This window comes from Epinephelus lanceolatus, chromosome 23 (genome assembly GCF_041903045.1).
Source record: "Epinephelus lanceolatus isolate andai-2023 chromosome 23, ASM4190304v1, whole genome shotgun sequence".
Lineage (NCBI taxonomy): Eukaryota > Metazoa > Chordata > Actinopteri > Perciformes > Serranidae > Epinephelus > Epinephelus lanceolatus.
In genome coordinates this window covers 34,904,602-34,925,537 of record NC_135756.1, presented here as the reverse complement: position 1 = coordinate 34,925,537, position 20,936 = coordinate 34,904,602, and the positions used below count along the sequence as shown (strand labels likewise).

The window sequence follows — 20,936 nt, the reverse complement described above, 5'->3', positions numbered from 1 at the left end:
CACTGTTTAGTAAGGGTAGCTACTGGAGGATGGAACAATTCAGAAAATGTTATATGAACTTTTATGATTTTCTTAAATTAGTTATGAAAACCCTTACAAAGGCAAAACTCAGGGACAAACAGAATGATAGAAAAATGCTTCTTTCGAGATCCCACTACAATTTTGCATTTCATTTGTGTGACATCATACCTGGAGGCCTCAAGTCTTTGATCTTTGACCTTCTTGTCCATCTGCATTTTGTATACAAGGCACCCTGACAGAAATTGGGCTCTTCTTGCTCATTTTAGGCCTTTGCCTCATGAGATGATAGAAAGTATTCAACTACAGAGAGACAAAGACAAGTGCTTACAGTACGTATAAACTCACACTGATGTCTTTTTTATTTCTTACAGCTTCTCAGACACACACGCGCGCACACGCACACACACAGTTACTTATCAAACATCAAAGGACTGCACTGTACAAGAACTTAAACTTATTTTGCTGGTCAAGGACATTTATATCTATAATGCAGACCTTTCTCTGGAGTCCACACACACACACACACACACACACACACACACACACACACACACAGGCCAGCGGTCCTGTCCTGGAGATAGGGAAATTCCAGTAGGGGCTCTCTTTACAGTGCACCATGTCCCAAATGATGATGGCACCTAGGGGACCTGGTGGGATCCACTTAGTCTGATATGGTCTGATCTGGACTGAGATCATTCAGATTAGAATGAAATCCACTTCAGGTCAGGTCAGACCAGCTCCTCTCTTCTTTGTGCCCCTTATTTGATTCTGCAGTCCGTCATGTCTCCTCAGTGCTCTGAAAACACACAAGATTCAGTTTAACTCCAGACTAAACAATACAGTATGTTTTAAAAGGCTTCTCAAGTTATTCTGTTGCTGTTGGTCATTCTTGATAACTAGATGCTACACTACCCAAGAAGAGACAGAGATTTCAACAATTAAAATGTGGGAAAAAAGTGTGATTTTACAAATGAGCTCTCCAGAATGAAAGCCACCAGCCAGCATTCTGAGAAGTGTATTAAACTATAGGTGTGATATTTTTAGGGTGAAAACCATTTCTCCTGTATTGTGTTTTTGCCCAAGAGTTTGTTTTAACTTCGCTAGACAACCTTTGGAGAAACCAGTGGAATGCTAGTTATATGATGTGCCCTGTTTGGAGGAGAAATGTCTCAACATATGACCAGTCTGGCTTCCGTCCTCACCACAGGATAGAAACAGCCCTTATCAAAATCACCAATGACCTCCTGATTGCAGCTGACTTCGGACTTTTACCCATCCTCATCCTCCTCGACTTGAGTGCAGCCTTAGACACCATCTCCCACTCCATCCTCCTCGACAGACTGGCATCCATTGGAATCTCCAACACACCCCTCGACTGGTTTAAATCATATCTCACTGGCTGCACTCAGTTCATTCAGTTAAAATCCTTCACGTCCCAGCCATCTCCCCTCTCCTCCGGTGTTCCCCCGGGCTCTGTTCTCTGTCCCCTCCTCTTCATTATCTATCTCCTCCCCCTTGGCCATATTTTTCGAAAACACAATATACAGTTTCATTGCTATGCGGATGACACCCAGCTCTATCTCTCCAACAAACCTACCTCCAGCCTCTCGCCTCCCTCTCTCCGTCAACTTCCTCAAACTGAACAATGATAAAACAGAGGTTCTCCTCATTGGTCCACCCTCACAAAAGCTAGCAGTTTCTCCACCTCCTTAGACAACTCCACTGTTTCCCCCTCCTCTCAGGTTAGGAGTCTGGGTGTCATCCTGGACAGTACTCTATCATTCCAAACCCACATCAATAACGTCACCCGGACTGCATATTTCCATCTTCGCAATATCAATCAACTTCGTCCCTCCCTCACACCCAGCTGCACCGCCATACTGGTCCACTCCCTCGTCACCTCTCGTCTGGATTACTGTAGCACCCTTCTCACTGGTCTCCCCCTCAAATCCATCCATAAACTTCAACTGGTCCAAAATGCTGCCGCCCGGATCATCACCAGAACACCATCCATCCAGCACATCACTCCTGTCCTCCATCAACTCCCCAGGCTTCCCATACAATACCGCATCCAATTCAAAACCCTACTGCTCACATTCAAGGCCATCCATAACCTCGCTCCTCCATACCTCACTGAGCTCTTCCACATCCACACACCCAGCCGGACTCTCAGATCCTCCTCCTCAATCAGCCTCACTGTCCCTGCCTGACCACCAGGGGTCCAGAACCTTCAGCCACTCGGCCCCCCGCCTCTGGATATTCCTCCCACCTGATATCCTAAATATTCAATCCCTGGACACTTTCAAATCCAAACTCAAAACATATCTGTTTAAACAAGCCTATCACTACTAAATGTCATTGCCTGCTGCTAACTTCTTAATGTTTTATTATTGCTGCTGTATTGTTTTTATTTATTTATCCTCTATGTACAGTGACCTTGAGTGTCTTGAAAGGCGCTGATAAATAAAATGTATTATTATTATTATTATTATTAAAAATACCACACATACAGTGTAGTTTGGAGGTGGGAGTATCATGGTATGGGGTTGTTTATCATTTCATGGGACCAGCAGAATCCAAATGATCAAAGGGAAAATGAATGGATGAATTTCTTTGCCATCTACCAGGACGGTTAGGACGAGATGCCGGTGGACCTTTAGCAGGACAATGACCCAAAACATACGACAAAGGAGACTTAATATTGGTCCCAGAGGAAGAAAATAAAAGTACTGGAATGCTGAGCTGCCCCTCAGAATCTTCTAGATTTAAAGACTGTCTGTGTGTGGAAGAATGAACCAAAATCCCATCTGAACACCATGACAGATTAATTTCTTCATACAGGAAGCATTTTAAAAGCTGCGTTGCAAACACTGGCTTCTCCACCAATTATCAAATACATTTCAGTTGGCATGTTCAAATTTTCTTTCCTGTGTTATTTCACTTTATTGTAGATAATGTTTTTTTTAATGGATTTTAATGTTATGATGTCTTCATCTGTATAGTCTTATTGAATTAATACCAGTGTCTGCTGTTATTTTGCATGTGAATAGCTGCACTAGAAATATGTTAAATATGTAGAAATATATGAAAAACATGCTGACGCACTGATACTTATTTTCCCCACTGTAAATCTGATTGAGCTAAATAACTTGAGCTAAGTACTTAAAGTTTGCACTGTGCAGCTATATCATTTGGGAAAACAGAAGTATCTGATCGGGACTTGATATCGGCAGATACCTAATATTAAATGACTCGGATCTGGGGCAAAACAACTTGATCGAGACATCCCTAGAAATGATGTGCATGAAACCTCCTTATTTTACCACAAACACCTAAATTAGGTGATATCTGCCTCGAGAAAGATCGCCAGGGAGCTGAAAGTTGACTTGGATTGGCATTCGGAGGCAAAAAAACTTGATGGGGACATCCCTACTCTCATTATCTTCCTCGCAGGTTGGTTTCAGCCTCAATGTATCAATTCAGCCTTGTAGATATATATGAATGTTTTTATTGGACTTTATTATTTGTAACCCACACAAGACAATCTCCAAATGTGTTCCACAATCCACAAATATTTCACTATCTACAAACATGTTTTTTTACATTTATGTTGTGTAAAGTCATATCCACAAAAATACAGCATGAATGGCAAATGCGCATAACTTACTCTGTAAACACGCACTTTAATTTCTCATAAAAATGTTATAGGTTTTACAAATGAAACAGTATCACCACAGCAAATACATGTGAAGTCGTATTTACGGATTTGTGGATCCATTTTTACACGTGAAACTGGTTTTGCACATTTGTGGATCGCTTTTTGTCAGTTCGTGGGTCATGTGACATTTGTGAGTCTAGGCATGTGCCGGTTACCGGCGTCACGGTTTACCACGGTAAAAGAATGTCACGGTGTCACTAACCGCCCATTTTCCGTTCTGACGGTAAAGGCCGACGGTGTAACCTACGCTACGTTTCATAAATGGGAACTTCAGGAACTCAAAACTCAGAAATAACTCTGTGCCAGTCATACATTTTAACTGGCACACACTCTGAAATCATGCATATGCAGCTGCTGCAGTCAGCACATTTATTGGGGGGGCAGCCTCAGTCAGTCAGTGAGTCAGTAAGTCAGTAATCAGTGTAAATCCACTCACGTCCAAACTGCAAACATGGCTGGAGGAGGCAAAGCTGAACTTTTCCCATGGCGAAAAGGACGAAGTCGGTGGTGTGGGACCATTTAGGCTATCAGAAGAACCCCCAGAGCCAAGGCAAAGACCCGCTCCTCGCGTGCTGGGCTCCAGTTCCCAGTTGGCCGTGTTCACAGGCTGCTGCGCTAAGGAAACTATGCGGAGCGTGTCAGTGCCGGTGCCCCCGTCTACCTGGCGGCTGTGCTGGAGTATCTGACCGCTGAGATCCTGGAATTGGCTGGAAACGCTGCCCGCGACAACAAGAAGACCCGTATCATCCCCTGTCACCGGCAGCTGGCTGTCCGCAACGACGAGGAGCTCAACAAGCTGCTGGGCGGAGTGACCATTGTGAAGTTAAGAAACGGCTCTATTACTTTTAACGGGTCTATATTACACATTTAAACAACTGGTGTGATGATGCGTTGCACTGACAGGAGATGCCTGGTACGTGCTGTCGCTCATGAACGGTCAAACGAATATTAACCTACCGTTTTAAAGTGTAGAGCACGAAAAAAGGACGACGCCTGTTTTATTATCATTATTATTATTATTACCGCGGTAATACTGATTACTGTGGTATTTTTGCCCACGGTTATCATACCGTCAAAATCTCATACAGGCACATGCCTATTTGTGACTTCCCTCCTCTTTGTTTATGTAATTTTGTACAGTTCCTACCAGGACAGATCTGTAGAAAAATATCTGTAAGTTGTGTAGTTACTCGCCACATGCATTGGCATCCTCAACAGTAACAACAACTGGACACAGTGACAGAAGTCAGCAGCTATTAGCTAGTTTCCAGAGAGCATGGGGAATTTAGGCATGTAAGTATAAGCCAATAATTTGTTTCACGTTGAGCATGTGAAATAAAAATGGACAATTGTAAGGACAATATAATCACAGTCAATGATTATTTCATTAGCCTGTTAATGGTAATCTCCAAGATGTGTTAGCATCCAGCTAACGTACTAATTTGACATAGGTTGCAGTGGTGGAAGAAGTACACAGATCTTTTACTCGGGTAAAAGTGCAAGAGAAATAAAAAGTAAAAGTAGTCATTATACCAAGTAGCTGGTTTATATTTTTTAATATTCGTCTGAATCTGCAGTTTGCAGTGGTGGTGGAGAATAACGAAGCGCTTTCACTCTCCAGTACTGTACTTAAGTATAATTTTGAGGTACCTGTACTTTACTTGAGTATTTCCATATTGTGCTAGTTTTACCTTCATTATATCTGAGAAGGAAATATTTTACTTTTCACTGTCCTACACTTATTTGATATATTTAAATACTAGTTAAACTGCGGATAAAATAATATTAATAAATATCATGAACAAATAATGGATAAACATAAGACTTGACTGCTACCCCACATTTACCAGCCTCAACATTAAAGTGATAAACACATTCATGCATCAGTCGTTTTATTTGATCTGAAATGGACTGTTCTGCATGAGTACTTTTACTTTTTGTTTCTCTTGTACCTTTACCTGAGTAAAATATCTGAGTACTTCTTCCACCACTGCAACCCTGTGTCAAACTAGTCCGTTGGCACAACGTTAACATATCATTGTGATATCATTATCCTTACAAACGATCTATTTTTATTTCAAATGCTCAACATAAAATGAAATATGGGCTTATACTTAGATGCCTAAATTCCCCATGCTCTTTGGAAACAAACTAATAGCGGCTGACTTCTGTCCTTGTGTCCAATTGTTGTTGTTAAGGATGCAAACGCTAGATAGACTCTTTGTTTTAGCCTATTTGGTACAGTTGTGTCATGTGAGAGAATGTCGCCACCTGCTGATGTGGTGAGTAACCGCACCTCACACAGATATTCTTTTTCTTTTTTTTACATATCTGCTGCAGTGGGAATTCGACAAAATTATGCAAATAAACAGAAAATAATGCAAACATTCTGAAAGCCTCTGCATTTCAATGACCCTCTGTTTGTGTCCCACAAGCACAGCTGTGGGCCTCTGTCTCGTTGTGTGGTTCAGGTTCTATCTGTTTGAAGACACCTTGAAGCTGCCTGACATCCTCCAAGATCCAGTCTTCCTAAATGTTTACCATCTATCTATAATTTTCATCATCCTTATTGTGTATTTTACAATCTGGTTGTAGCTTTATTATGTTTCTTGTTCTGTACACATAACATCTATTAACAATTAACATCTGTCCATCCAGTTGCTCTTCTTGAGGTTTTTCTTCCATTTTTCATTAAACGTTTATTTTGGAAGTTTACTGGGTGTCTTATGCTTAGTGTTGTCAAAAATATAAATTCATTAATACATATAAATTCTGAATAAAACGGTCTCAGTACTCATTTTCCACAGTACTGATAAAGTGTTACCAGCTGTGCTTTCTGGCTCTCTCTTATTGTGAATGTTTACTTCAGTCTTTCTGCTGTTCTCTGCTACTAACCAACAAAAGAAAAGTTGTCATTGTCATGTTATAGCCTTGTTTATATTTATCTGTTCATAAAAATTTGAAATTTTTTATACGCTGAATGTCAAATTTTCCCTGTGGTATAGAAAGGGTTAGGGGTTAGGTGTCAAATACTTTATAATCGTAGTATATCGATGTTAAAAATTCCATTATCACAAAAACACTTGTGTGCTCTATAGATTGTAAAGCCCTTTGAGGCAAATTTGTGAGTTTTCAAAGTGGGCTAAATGAACAAAATTAAGAAAATTATCATAAAAAAATTATAATATAATTAAATTAAATTTTCTCTTTTGCCATATCTCTATTCTAAAGTAGTGGTTCCCAACTAGTCCAGTCCTGGGGTCCAGATTCCTCCTCAGTCATTACTTCAAGGTCCACAGCTGTCCATTAGTCACTCAGTCTACAGCAGGAAATGGCACTTCAAAATAAAAGCTCTGTGCTGGAAATTTACCGTACTTTAAAAATAAAGTGTGTTTTTTACAAATTTGACACATTCGCAAGTCACTTGCGGCCCATTCAGAACGGACCGGTGACCAACTTCTAGACCGTAACCCACCAGTTGAGAACTACTAATCTAAAGTGTGTGCGTTGTCTCTCACCACTGGCCCTTGGTGGCTGTGCTCCCTCTCTGCTGTGAGATGCTGTAGATCTCCTGCAGCTGTTTCTTCTGGTCGTCACTGAGCGGAGCTGTCAAACTCTGGTACCAGGCTGCATCACTGTTCTGGACCCCTAACAAACAAACACACACACACACACACACACACACACACACACACACACACACACACACACACACACATTAGTGGATTAACTGATTAGTTGACAGACAAAATTAATAATTGTGTTAGTTTTAAAGTAATTCAGTCCTTCATTACACTACCTTTGAATGAGCAGAAATTCAATCATACACATTTATAAAAACAAAGTTTAACATAAACTTTCACGTGAAAAACATCTTAAAAAAATAAGCAAAAGCCCTTTTACTATATGTAGGAGCCACTGTTTATGGTTTTGTATTTGTTTATTGTTCATGTCCCGGTTGCCATGGGTGACGGTGTGGGTGGATGCATCAGGTGAAGTTTATATTAGGCAATGGTGTAGCAGAGCAGGTAATGATGCATGGGTGACAGGGAGATCGCACGGTTTTTACCTCTTGCACACTCAGATTGCCCTATACAACTCTTTTCCTGTCAAATGAAGCATCATTTATTCAAGCGAGTTAAAAACAGGGATTCACCTGTGCCCAGCCGAGTGGCTAATCATTGATCAGGATAGTCGCTATACTATATATAATATCACAATTCCCTCTAATATCTGTTTTATAGTCCTGTAAAAAAACATCAACAAATTTCTCCTTCAAACAGCTGAATTTATTCCTGTTTCTTTCATTTTATGAGATTACCAGTCCCTCCAGGATCTCGCGGCAAAAAAACCTTGAATTTGCAGCCAATCTTGTCAAAAATTGCGCTGAAAATTATGGGATTTTATGTGATTTTTTTTTTTTTTTGCGGGAAATTGTGGCAAATGACAAAATTGCGGCTAATGACAAAAGGAGAAAAAAAAATGTGATTTTTTAAAAATGACTACCTCCAAAAAAATAAGTCATGTAATCACTTGCTATAATAATCATACTGAATATTACAATATTACATATTTTTTATCGTTCTCTTCCTTATTTTTTTTTAAATTAGTTTCAAAACATGGACTCCAATAATGTTGCAAAAAATCCTGAGTGAATATTGTAGCTCTCAAACCAGACAATGTGACCGTAAAACAACATGTAAGCTACATCTTCTGTAAACATAACATTTTAATACATTCAACACATATTGTATGCATTTAAACAGTGCAAATATATTTTTGTATGATAGACCTGTATATCTAGTAGCTAAATAATTTTTTTTGGATGATCTTTGGGTCCTCCCCAAAATTGAAAATAGTCAAAACTGAGGCTTCTCCAAAAGGGACAGTGTCTGCCTTATCACATGAATCTCGGGAAATAATTATCAGAATGTCACCAAATTTGGACTGAATGTTCACAGACAGTTGCTGCACACAATGCAGTAAAGATCATCAGTACCTTGCTCCTTTTAAAAAATATATACACCTAAACACACATGAATTATAGGCGGACATGGAATAAGGAATAAAAAAATCCAAAAGGCATGTATATATGTGTTTGCCATTATTAATGTAAATAAGCCAATCACCCAAAAACTGCATTTATATGTGCCAAAGAATGTCATCTTATCATAAAAGTAGGTTATTAGATTATTCACCTCACCATCTGATGACACCAGCCCCTGACAGGTAACTAGTGCAGCCAGAACTTCAAACAGACAAATAGAACTAACTAATAGATATCCCCATGAAACTTGCCCAGTTGATCATTCATATTAAGACAAGTATTTTTTGTATTACAAATTTTCTGAAATATTTTATTTAAATATGCACCAATTTTGTTAATGAAGAAAATCACAAGGAGGGGAAATTGATTACGCACTTACTGTGCTAACACTCTGTAGCCTACAGTAGTCCTACTAGCACTCAGAGCTGCCCAGTTGCTATTTGCCCCATAACCAGGGGGCAAAGGGAGTGCTACCGCTTGCCTAAGGCGGACTCCCAGGCTAGCAGAGGGAAAGAGATACCTTATTTCTCCATTGTACATTGTCCTAAAATAGGGGGGCCCACCTGCTGCCTTCATCCTAGCTAACACTCAGAGCTACTATACTGAAATTGAATGTCAGCGGAGAGCATGGAGAGACAGCAATGGCAGACTTTGAATCAGGTGGAGAAGAGACAGGAGCTGTGGCTGGTGAGTCCTTAAAACAGATGGAGAGATGGCATAAGGCACAGAGATAATGTCAACACTAGGAACAGGCTGATATTTTGCTTGCAAGGCATGCATATAGAGACAATCTTCACAAGGTGGAAGCTGACTGGAGTCTATTTCTCCACGCCTTGCACAAAATAGCTGGTAGTGAAGCGTGTTAACTTTAGTTGTGTTTGTGGAAGGCAGGTACATCTGACATGTGACCCCCTGGAGCTTTCCAAATAGGTCATCTGAGACCTCCCAGGAGCTTCCCAACTCTCTGAATGTGTCTTGGCAGGTCTTGTTAGTCTTCAGTTTTATAAATATGGCTGAGTTTCCACAGCCACTGAAAATGAACAACACTAAATCCTACAGAACATTGACCCAAATTACCTACAGTTCTGTATCACCACCACTAGATTACATATTAGATACATGTTTGTTTTTTAAATTGCCCTTCATGGGAATAATAACGTGTATCTATAGATGTCATTTAACAGCCATAATTCAATCTAAATGAAAGCATCTAACTGAATTATTTTAATATTGCCTGTAATTTTAATACAGACTGAGTTAGGCTACTTAAAGGCGCTGTATGTAAGAATGTGGCCAAAACAGTTACTGCACTCAAATTCAAAATACTGCCGCGAGTCGTGTCCGCCCCCCCTCCCCTACAGATTCGAGGTTGCTGGACAGTGGCACGCTGGAGACGGATTTGTTTACCCTCAGTCGTAACTGTAACTGATGCTGAGACTCTACTGACTGCGTGACTGGTAGACAGCGGTGGGTGGCGCAACAGGCCAAAACACAAATTCAAAACATAAACATGATTTGCGGACTGTAAATTTTTTTTAAAAATGCGAATATTCTGGCTGTACTATTGTTGTCGGTGAGATCAGTATGTTATATGAACATTATTCCTTAGTCTCTGTGACATATTAGGAGGATTTTATGACTATTTTCTTTATATTTCTTACATATAGTTCCTTTAATGTTTCCAACTGTCCAGCATCCAGTACAGACAGATGTAGGCTGTTTTTGTTTCATAATAATCGTTATGTGGAAAAATTATTTGTTTGAATTTCCGTCATTAAAAAAATATTTCATTTTCCTTTTTGTAATGGTAAAAAAGAGCAAGAGAGAGAGAGATAAATTCCCACAGACTCCCTGCAGTGATGCTAACTGGCATGTCATTCAACACAATGTTGCCCACCTTCTTCATTGGGACAGGGAGGGGTAAAGTTATGGGAAGACAGGGCTGCTACTTCTGACTCATCTGTTGTTGAGTCTGGTAAAAGGGGCAGGGACAACTGATTTAATATGGATATCTTGCTAAACATTTACCTGCACTGATTAAATGTAGGTTAAAAAGGAGTGAAATGTAGGCTAATACTAGTCTGTAGCTAGCTAATTTCACTATGGACATTAAGCTAACAGGTTAATTTCTACCACTCACAGACTATAGGCTCCCCACCTTTCTTGGAGGAAAAACTGGGTCACATATTGACACCCTTTTGCCTCTATTCTCTCTCCTTTCTCTCTTTCCTTTTTTGAAAACCGGATTTTCTTTTAGTACTAGGTAGGCAGTATACTGGTACCAATGGTAGACCGCGGTACTTAAACACCACGGTATATATGATATCATCACGGTACCACTACTGTGGGATAAGTTCAAAGTCCAATCACAAGAGGGTTAGTGTCCATGCGCTGTCCAGTAACGGCGCACGCTGTGCACGCCAATAATGGCGTGCACTGGCCACCTGGCACTCAATATGCTGCTGCAGTGGTTTGTTTTCCAGTGACATTTCAGGTATTAGCTGAGCTATTGAGGATCTTTAAGCAGTGAAAGTTATTATTAATTTATTTTTAATTGTAGGCTAGATTTGTTTATATACAGTACAGGCCAAAAGTTTGGACACACCTTCTCATTCAATGCGTTTTCTTTATTTTCATGACTATTTACATTGTAGATTCTCACTGAAGGCATCAAAACTATGAATGAACACATGTGGAGTTATGTACTTAACAAAAAAAGGTGAAATAACTGAAAACATGTTTTATATTCTAGTTTCTTCAAAATAGCCACCCTTTGCTCTGATTACTGCTTTGCACACTCTTGGCATTCTCTCCATGAGCTTCAAGAGGTAGTCACCTGAAATGGTTTCCACTTCACAGGTGTGCCTTATCAGGGTTAATTAGTGGAATTTCTTGCTTTATCAATGGGGTTGGGACCATCAGTTGTGTTGTGCAGAAGTCAGGTTAATACACAGCCGACAGCCCTATTGGACAACTGTTAAAATTCATATTATGGCAAGAACCAGTCAGCTAACTAAAGAAAAACGAGTGGCCATCATTACTTTAAGAAATGAAGGTCAGTCAGTCTGGAAAATTGCAAAAACTTTAAATGTGTCCCCAAGCGGAGTCGCAAAAACCATCAAGCGCTACAACAAAACTGGCACACATGAGGACCGACCCAGGAAAGGAAGACCAAGAGTCACCTCTGCTTCTGAGGATAAGTTCATCCGAGTCACCAGCCTCAGAAATGGCAAGTTAACAGCAGCTCAGATCAGAGACCAGATGAATGCCACACAGAGTTCTAGCAGCAGACCCATCTCTAGAACAACTGTTAAGAGGAGACTGCGCGAATCAGGCCTTCATGGTCAAATAGCTGCTAGGAAACCACTGCTAAAGAGAGGCAACAAGCAGAAGAGATTTGTTTGGGCCAAGAAACACAAGGAATGGACATTAGACCAGTGGAAATCTGTGCTTTGGTCTGATGAGTCCAAATTTGAGATCTTTGGTTCCAACCGCCGTGTCTTTGTGAGACGCAGAAAAGGTGAACGGATGGATTCCACATGCCTGGTTCCCACTGTGAAGCATGGAGGAGGAGGTGTGATGGTGTGGGGGTGTTTTGCTGGTGACACTGTTGGGGATTTATTCAAAATGGAAGGCACACTGAACCAGCATGGCTACCACAGCATCCTGCAGCGACATGCCATCCCATCCGGTTTGCGTTTAGTTGGACGATCATTTATTTTTCAACAGGACAATGACCCCAAACACACCTCCAGGCTGTGTAAGGACTATTTGACCAAGAAGAAGACCTGAACCCAATCGAGATGGTTTGGGGTGAGCTGGACCGCAGAGTGAAGGCAAAGGGGCCAACAAGTGCTAAACACCTCTGGGAACTCCTTCAAGACTGTTGGAAAACCATTTCAGGTGACTACCTCTTGAAGCTCATGGAGAGAATGCCAAGAGTGTGCAAAGCAGTAATCAGAGCAAAGGGTGGCTATTTTGAAGAAACTAGAATATAAAACATGTTTTCAGTTATTTCACCTTTTTTTGTTAAGTACATAACTCCACATGTGTTCATTCATAGTTTTGATGCCTTCAGTGAGAATCTACAATGTAAATAGTCATGAAAATAAAGAAAACGCATTGAATGAGAAGTTGTGTCCAAACTTTTGGCCTGTACTGTATGCTACAGTGATTTGTTTTCCAGTACAGAGCTCTATGGTGCGAGCATTTTACTCGCATTTCCGACTAAAAATAGTTTTGTGCAAGCACAAAAAATCATTCAGGAGCAGGCTGTGCGAGTACATATTTCAACAAGCAGCAGAAACGAAAGGTGAATCCTGGTTGAACGGGGGTCATATACAGGAATACGGTGGGGTGCTATGGCCACCGCAAGATAACGCGGTTTACCGGCGACTGAGAAGCCCGACTCCAGGTGAATAAGCTGGTGTCATGACTGCCCAGTAGAACCTGAACAGCCAAGCCGTGGCAGCACACAGGTATGTGACCTGTCAGAGGAGAAACGAGCTGTTCACATTTCCACAAACCTCACCGCACTTAAGGGACTGTTCTTAACTTGTCAGAGGAGGGTGGCTGGTTGATTTTTGGTTGATTTTTATTTTATTTATTTATTTTAGTTTGATTCCCCCCTATGTTAATCACTTATTGATGCTGTTTTTGAAGTATGAATAAGTCAGTAAGTAATTTATTCCATTGAAATATCATTGATGTGTTATAGAAAAGTGATTTATCTTTTTATAAATGACAAAAGGCACATCTGCCTCATTTTTGCTGTGATATCATGATACTACTCAGAACCGTGATACTTTCACTGGTATTGTACCGTGGGTCCAAATTTTGGTACCGTGACAACACTACTAGGTAGCATGATGATGACTGTAGTGTTCTAGCACCACTGCTGACTGCTACTCGGTGCCATCACTGTCAGTGCAAAGGCAGGACCAAACCATTTCATGCAGATACAGGGGGGTGGTCTGTCAGTATGGATGTTTACTTTTTGGTCATCGGGAATATTTAACTTTTACTGCCAACAACAAGTTAAAACACAGAGATTATTAATTTTATTACTATATTTAAAAAAAATGTTCTCAATGATGATGTTTTAATAATTTTATATTCATTTTTACCTATTTTTAGAATTGTCCTGTTTTGTCCTGGTTGAGCTGTAGAAAGTTCTCTGCCATCCAGCACTTAATATCTAAAATACAGCTAAAAAGTGCATCAAGTGGCTTTGGGTCAAGTTGGGACACGGCAATATATAGCTGTGTATCATCAGCATAACTATGAAATTGTATGCCATGCCTCCTGATGACCCCTCTAAGTGGCAGCATGTAAAGATTAAAAAGTACTGTACCTAAAATCGAACCTTGGGGGACTCCACAGTCCATTTTATAGCATTTGGAGGAGCAGTCATCAATGCCAACATAAAATTCCCTGTTTAAAAGATATGATTCAAACCACTTAAGAACAGTGCCAGAGAGTCCAATCATAGTGCGAAGTCTATTTAAAAGAATTGAGTGGTCTACTGTGTCAAGGGCTGCAGTTAAGTCAAGTAGGACAAGTACTGTGACCTTTTTAGTGTCCATATTTGACCTAATGTTGTTTACAACCTTGACCAGTGCCGTTTCAGTGCTATGATTGGCCCGAAAACCTGATTGGTACTGTTCAAGAACTTTGTTTTAATCTAAAAACTCATGTAACTGATTAAAAACTAGTTTCTCTAAAATTTTGCTGAAAAGGGGAAGATTTGACACAGGTCTGAAATTCTTAACAATTGATGGGTCTAGATTGTTTCTCTTCAGAAGGGGCTTCCCCCACAGCGGTTTTAAGTGCCTGTGGGAAAACCCCCGTCTGAAGAGATCAGTTTACTATATCAAGAACATGCTCATCCAAACAGCTATAAACTTCTTTAAAAAATGATGTGGGAATTGGATCTAAAATGCAAGTTGGTGGTTTTAATTTGGAAACAATTTTATAGAGCATCTCAGCATCAACCAGGACAAACTTCTCCAGTGTTTCCTTACACAGAGGTTCTTCCATACTAAAATTCTTAGGTTGCTGTAAATTGGCTCTAATAGTGTCTATCTTGTCTCTGAAGTGGACAGCAAACTCCTCACATCTGGAGTTAGAGGACAAACTGTCAGACTTAATGGTTGTAAAAGGGAATTTGGGGTTATTGTGATTATCTTGAATAAGTTTGGAGAAATGTGCTTGTCTGGTGCGTTTAATTGCCTTATTGTAAGTTATGAGTTGTTTGTGATATATCTGATAATGAACAGTCAACTTACTTTTTCTCCATCTGCGTTCTGCTTTCCAACAGTTTCTTTTTAGTTGCTTTACTTTTTCATTTCTCCATTTCTCCATGGAGGTATTGGGTTTGGATTGGTCTTTTTTATTTTTGGAGGGGCGACTTTGTCCAGGGTTGTTCTCAGTTTACTGTTAAAATTATTTACAATAAAATCACAGGATGATAAAAAGTCCATAGGAGTTTCCATTAAAAGATGGGTAAAATTTGCAGCCACTTCACTATTGAGATAGCGTTTCCTAACGGTTCTCTCTGAAGACAATTGTAGAATAAAACCAGTGACATTAAAAAAGACACAAAAATGATCTGAAATGCATACATCGATAACTGAGGTGATATTGGCTGGAAGTCCATGTGTTTTTATAAGATCTAGCATGTGTCCTTTGTTATGGGTGGGTTGTTGAACATACTGATTAAAATTCATACAATTTAAGACATTTAAAAATTCTGAGGCAAAATGTTCTGATTGATTATCTACATGTAAATTAAAATCACCTAAAATAATAATACTGTCATTCCTGTTATGGGCTGTGGACAGTATTTCTGAAAATTCTGAAATAAAAGATAAACAATGTTTTGGTGGCCTATAAAGACACATATTTCTAGGTGTATAGCATTTGTGGGTAATTTCTTGAATAGACAAAAACAGGGTATCTGCAGGTTTCAGTAAGTTAAATTTAAGACTTTTTAAGACATTTTAATGCCACCTTGAATGGAATTTAAGACCGAAAAAACTATAAATATAAGCGATGGTTGGGGGATCTTGCTGTACTATAACCAGTGCTTAATTTGTAAAATTAGAAGTAGGGGAACACTTTTGGCCTCTGAGAGAGCAGTGTTCCCCCACTCCCAAAAGTGGGGGAACACTTTTTTAAGCGGTACCATTGGACGGTTATTGGACGGCGCATGGACACTCACAGAAAAGTGCGGCGAGAAAAAAAAGAAAAGAAAGAAAGTCAGATTAAATATTCCTGCCGCAACAATTTTAAGACCTTTGAGTAATGAATTTAAGACATTTTTAGGCCTTAATTTTAGATACATGAATTTAAGACTTTTTAAGACTTTTCAAGGATCCGCGGATACCCTGAAAAAAGTAAAAATATCTCCTGTGGAAATTCACACAGGTCTTCGGGACGCGCCCGCCAGTAAGGGTGCAGACACGTGCATCTTCGGCGCGCGGATGCGTGCCTTGTCAGTTTCAAGCGGCACAGTGCAGCAGTGAGAGCTCCGCAGTTAAGTTGAATACGGACAATTAACAACTTTCTCCTTCTCTCTTTTGATGTGTGTGCGTGAATGATTAAGGTGAAAAGCCGCCCATGTTTCACTTCCTCATATCGCCCAAGCCGTGAGTTGCACATGTACGTGTGTGTGCGCTGCTGATGTTACAGGATGTCAATCATACGGCGCGGCGGGAATTTGACCGGCGTTTTATATCGGCATATTTTAGACTGACCGGCCGGTAACAGGTCATGGCCGATCACGTGAAAACCGGCCAGATTCCGAGCACTGCCAATTAATCAGTGCAAGTCTACTCCTAGGTCAAGATGAAAACAGAAAACGTTTTCTGCAAGTTGGGGCATATCTTCTTTATAACAGACAGATGAACAAGATGAATGGTCATTGCTGACTCTGATTTACATGTTGGAGTTATGCATTTGTACCTGTTCAGTATTATATTGTTTTTCACTATATTGCTGAGAAAGTTATATTATATTTTAGCTGACGACACTTGTTTCTGTGTTTGGGAGTGGTGAGAATGGGAAATCTGTGAAGGTGTGAGCTTGAAAATAGGATGTACTCTTTGATTCACAGTGCTGATGTTCTATTTCGAATGTCATAAAATGATTTAGATCAGGAAATGTCTCATCAAAGAACAAGCAAATAAGACTAAGAATCAGGCCGAGCATTCAGTGCCAACTCTTGATACTCAATACTTTTGAGACAGATGCATCATAAAATATTATTTTTGTGTCAACTGTCGATAAATATAAGCATTTATCCACATTCATAAGTGAACATCAAGCTTCATAGACATGAGCAGCTCTGGTAAAAGAACAGAAGAAGAACAACTTAAGAGTTATTTGAGCTGACAGCTCCAATTTGTTTAACACTTGAATAATGACTTACGGAGCAGGGCCGAGGTGAAGAAGCGATACTCGTCTTCTCCATTGTCGTAATCTAAAGGCGTGCTGTACTCCTCTAGGGGTGTTCCCTCTAAGCCGTCATCATCCCAGTAATCATCTTCATCCTCATCATCATCCTCACCTGCCTGGCCCGTGGGCATGCTGGACTGCTGCTGCATGGCGTTATGGTTCTCGTTCACCTCATCTTCATCACTGGGAATCTCCTCTGCCCATACACACAATTATAGATTATAACTGTAAAATAAAATCATATATATAATATACATATATGTATATACATATATATATATATATACACACACATATATATATATATATATATATATATATATATATATATATATATATAGTACAGGCCAAAAGTTTGGACACACCTTCTCATTCAATGCGTTTTCTTTATTTTCATGACTATTTACATTGTAGATTCTCACTGAAGGCATCAAAACTATGAATGAACACATGTGGAGTTATGTACTTAACAAAAAAGGGTGAAATAACTGAAAACATGTTTTATATTCTAGTTTCTTCAAAATAGCCACCCTTTGCTCTGATTACTGCTTTGCACACTCTTGGCATTCTCTCCATGAGCTTCAAGAGGTAGTCACCTGAAATGGTTTTCCAACAGTCTTGAAGGAGTTCCCAGAGGTGTTTAGCACTTGTTGGCCCCTTTGCCTTCACTCTGCGGTCCAGCTCACCCCAAACCATCTCGATTGGGTTCAGGTCCGGTGACTGTGGAGGCCAGGTCATCTGCCGCAGCACTCCATCACTCTCCTTCTTGGTCAAATAGCCCTTACACAGCCTGGAGGTGTGTTTGGGGTCATTGTCCTGTTGAAAAATAAATGATCGTCCAACTAAACGCAAACCGGATGGGATGGGATGGCATGTCGCTGCAGGATGCTGTGGTAGCCATGCTGGTTCAGTGTGCCTTCAATTTTGAATAAATCCCCAACAGTGTCACCAGCAAAGCACCCCCACACCATCACACCTCCTCCTCCATGCTTCACAGTGGGAACCAGGCATGTGGAATCCATCCGTTCACCTTTTCTGCGTCTCACAAAGACACGGCGGTTGGAACCAAAGATCTCAAATTTGGACTCATCAGACCAAAGCACAGATTTCCACTGGTCTAATGTCCATTCCTTGTGTTTCTTGGCCCAAACAAATCTCTTCTGCTTGTTGCCTCTCCTTAGCAGTGGTTTCCTAGCAGCTATTTGACCATGAAGGCCTGATTCGCGCAGTCTCCTCTTAACAGTTGTTCTAGAGATGGGTCTGCTGCTAGAACTCTGTGTGGCATTCATCTGGTCTCTGATCTGAGCTGCTGTTAACTTGCCATTTCTGAGGCTGGTGACTCGGATGAACTTATCCTCAGAAGCAGAGGTGACTCTTGGTCTTCCTTTCCTGGGTCGGTCCTCATGTGTGCCAGTTTCGTTGTAGCGCTTGATGGTTTTTGCGACTCCACTTGGGGACACATTTAAAGTTTTTGCAATTTTCCAGACTGACTGACCTTCATTTCTTAAAGTAATGATGGCCACTCGTTTTTCTTTAGTTAGCTGATTGGTTCTTGCCATAATATGAATTTTAACAGTTGTCCAATAGGGCTGTCGGCTGTGTATTAACCTGACTTCTGCACAACACAACTGATGGTCCCAACCCCATTGATAAAGCAAGAAATTCCACTAATTAACCCTGATAAGGCACACCTGTGAAGTGGAAACCATTTCAGGTGACTACCTCTTGAAGCTCATGGAGAGAATGCCAAGAGTGTGCAAAGCAGTAATCAGAGCAAAGGGTGGCTATTTTGAAAAAACTAGAATATAAAACATGTTTTCAGTTATTTCGCCTTTTTTTGTTAAGTACATAACTCCACATGTGTTCATTCATAGTTTTGATGCCTTCAGTGAGAATCTACAATGTAAATAGTCATGAAAATAAAGAAAACTTATTGAATGAGAAGGTGTGTCCAAACTTTTGGCCTGTACTGTATATATATACATATATATTTTTATATTTATATTTATTTATTTTTGTAAAGAGAAGGAAACCCTACCTGGATACACATACACAACAACATAATACAGATACTGGTCTCCTAACACAGAAAAACCTAGGAATGAACATGATCTAAAGAGAGGCAAGATATGACTAAATTTTCATCAGTGTACTGGACTCAGGATGCTAGCAAAATTAATTGCTTTCAGGTCATCTTCCTTTTGGCTCTCCATTGCACCTGTTGTTGTCACTTTCATTTGCACCTAAAGCAGGTGGCACTGACTCACAATCACTTGTGCTTCCTAAAGGGACAGATTGATATATCTGAAGTTTAACTGACTTGGTGTTATACTTAATGGTTAAGTGTTCCCTTCATTTGTTGAGCAGTGTATTATTACTAATAGGGTATATAAAAGATTATGATTTACCTCCAAGCAGGTGTTAAGATGGCATATCTAACCTTGCTGGAAGATATTACAGTCTGTGCCTTCAGGTTAGGGCGCATCAGAGGCTGACATGTTTGAACGTGTTTGAAGAGAGTGATGAAAGCTTATCAGCTGACTGCCATTACATTCACAGACGCTCAATGATGATCAGACACTGCTGTGTCAGGGCTTTAATATGTGTGTAGAAAAATCTTCACTGCTTTCTCCATGATATACCTCTGGGCAAATGTATTTCCCTACCTAGAGAAATGCGGGTGTGGCAGTACAGGATAGCAGACACACACCTGTCAGTTTTGATTCACCAACATATGCATGGTGGTAAGAACAAAATCACCTGTTGCACACGTGTCTTGAATCTCACTGTAATTTTGCGTGAGTGCTTATTTTATGCAGAGTGAGAACATTCCTACCCACACATTAGTGAACGAGGCCCAATGTCCTTTCATATCTTTTCCTTATGACTGGAAGCATATTTCAATTCATGTTCCACATTCGCTGGAACAAAATGTGAGCTTTTCTATTAAGAATATACCTTTCCTAACCATTTAACGAGATGAAATGCATTTTAAATACCATACCATCGCCACAGTGTTAAGTTAATTTATCAGTCTGACCCAAAAGCAGTAGACAAGGTTTAGGAATCTAATTTCTTAACGCTAGACTGAAGCAAAGTAGAGTCTGTGGGGATGAGAAAGTAAATGTGGTGCAGTCAATGTTAGCTCAGGGCTGAGTTAAGATTCGAGTCATGGAAGATCCATTGGCAAAAATGGAGAATCTAATTTCATTATGTTGAAATCAGCGATCCAGTATGTTTGCAAATTACTTCTCATCACTCCTGGACTGTCTTGGCATCACACAACATGTCAACCTCCCAACCCATAACGAAGGTCACATACTGGACTTAATCTGCTGCACTGACATCACTCCTACTAATCTTGCTGTCACCCATTTCCCCATTTCTGACCACAAAGCTGTACTATAGCTTTTTTGTAAAAAGCTGTATATATGTACAGTACAGGCCAAAAGTTTGGACACACCTTCTCATTCAATGCGTTTTCTTTATTTTCATGACTATTTACATTGTAGATTCTCACTGAAGGCATCAAAACTATGAATGAACACATGTGGAGTTATGTACTTAACAAAAAAAGGTGAAATAACTGAAAACATGTTTTATATTCTAGTTTCTTCAAAATAGCCACCCTTTGCTCTGATTACTGCTTTGCACACTCTTGGCATTCTCTCCATGAGCTTCAAGAGGTAGTCA

At 40.1% G+C, this 20,936-nt stretch overlaps 1 protein-coding gene across 4 annotated transcripts in view; it reads right to left on the bottom strand.

Annotated features, from left to right (window-relative positions):
• Positions 1 to 357: 357 nt before the first annotated feature.
• The window catches only part of ipo8 (importin 8), a 107,072-nt gene continuing 86,493 nt past the window's right edge, over positions 358 to 20,936 (bottom strand). For all 4 annotated transcript variants that reach the window (XM_078165282.1, XM_078165283.1, XM_078165284.1 and 1 more), the window contains exons 23-25: positions 17,218 to 17,439; positions 7,258 to 7,387; positions 358 to 817 (exon numbers count right to left, since the gene is read on the bottom strand). In XM_078165282.1, coding sequence (XP_078021408.1) covers position 817; positions 7,258 to 7,387; positions 17,218 to 17,439 — 353 coding nt within the window. In that variant the 3' untranslated portion in view covers positions 358 to 816. The remainder of the gene's footprint in view (positions 818 to 7,257; positions 7,388 to 17,217; positions 17,440 to 20,936) is intronic.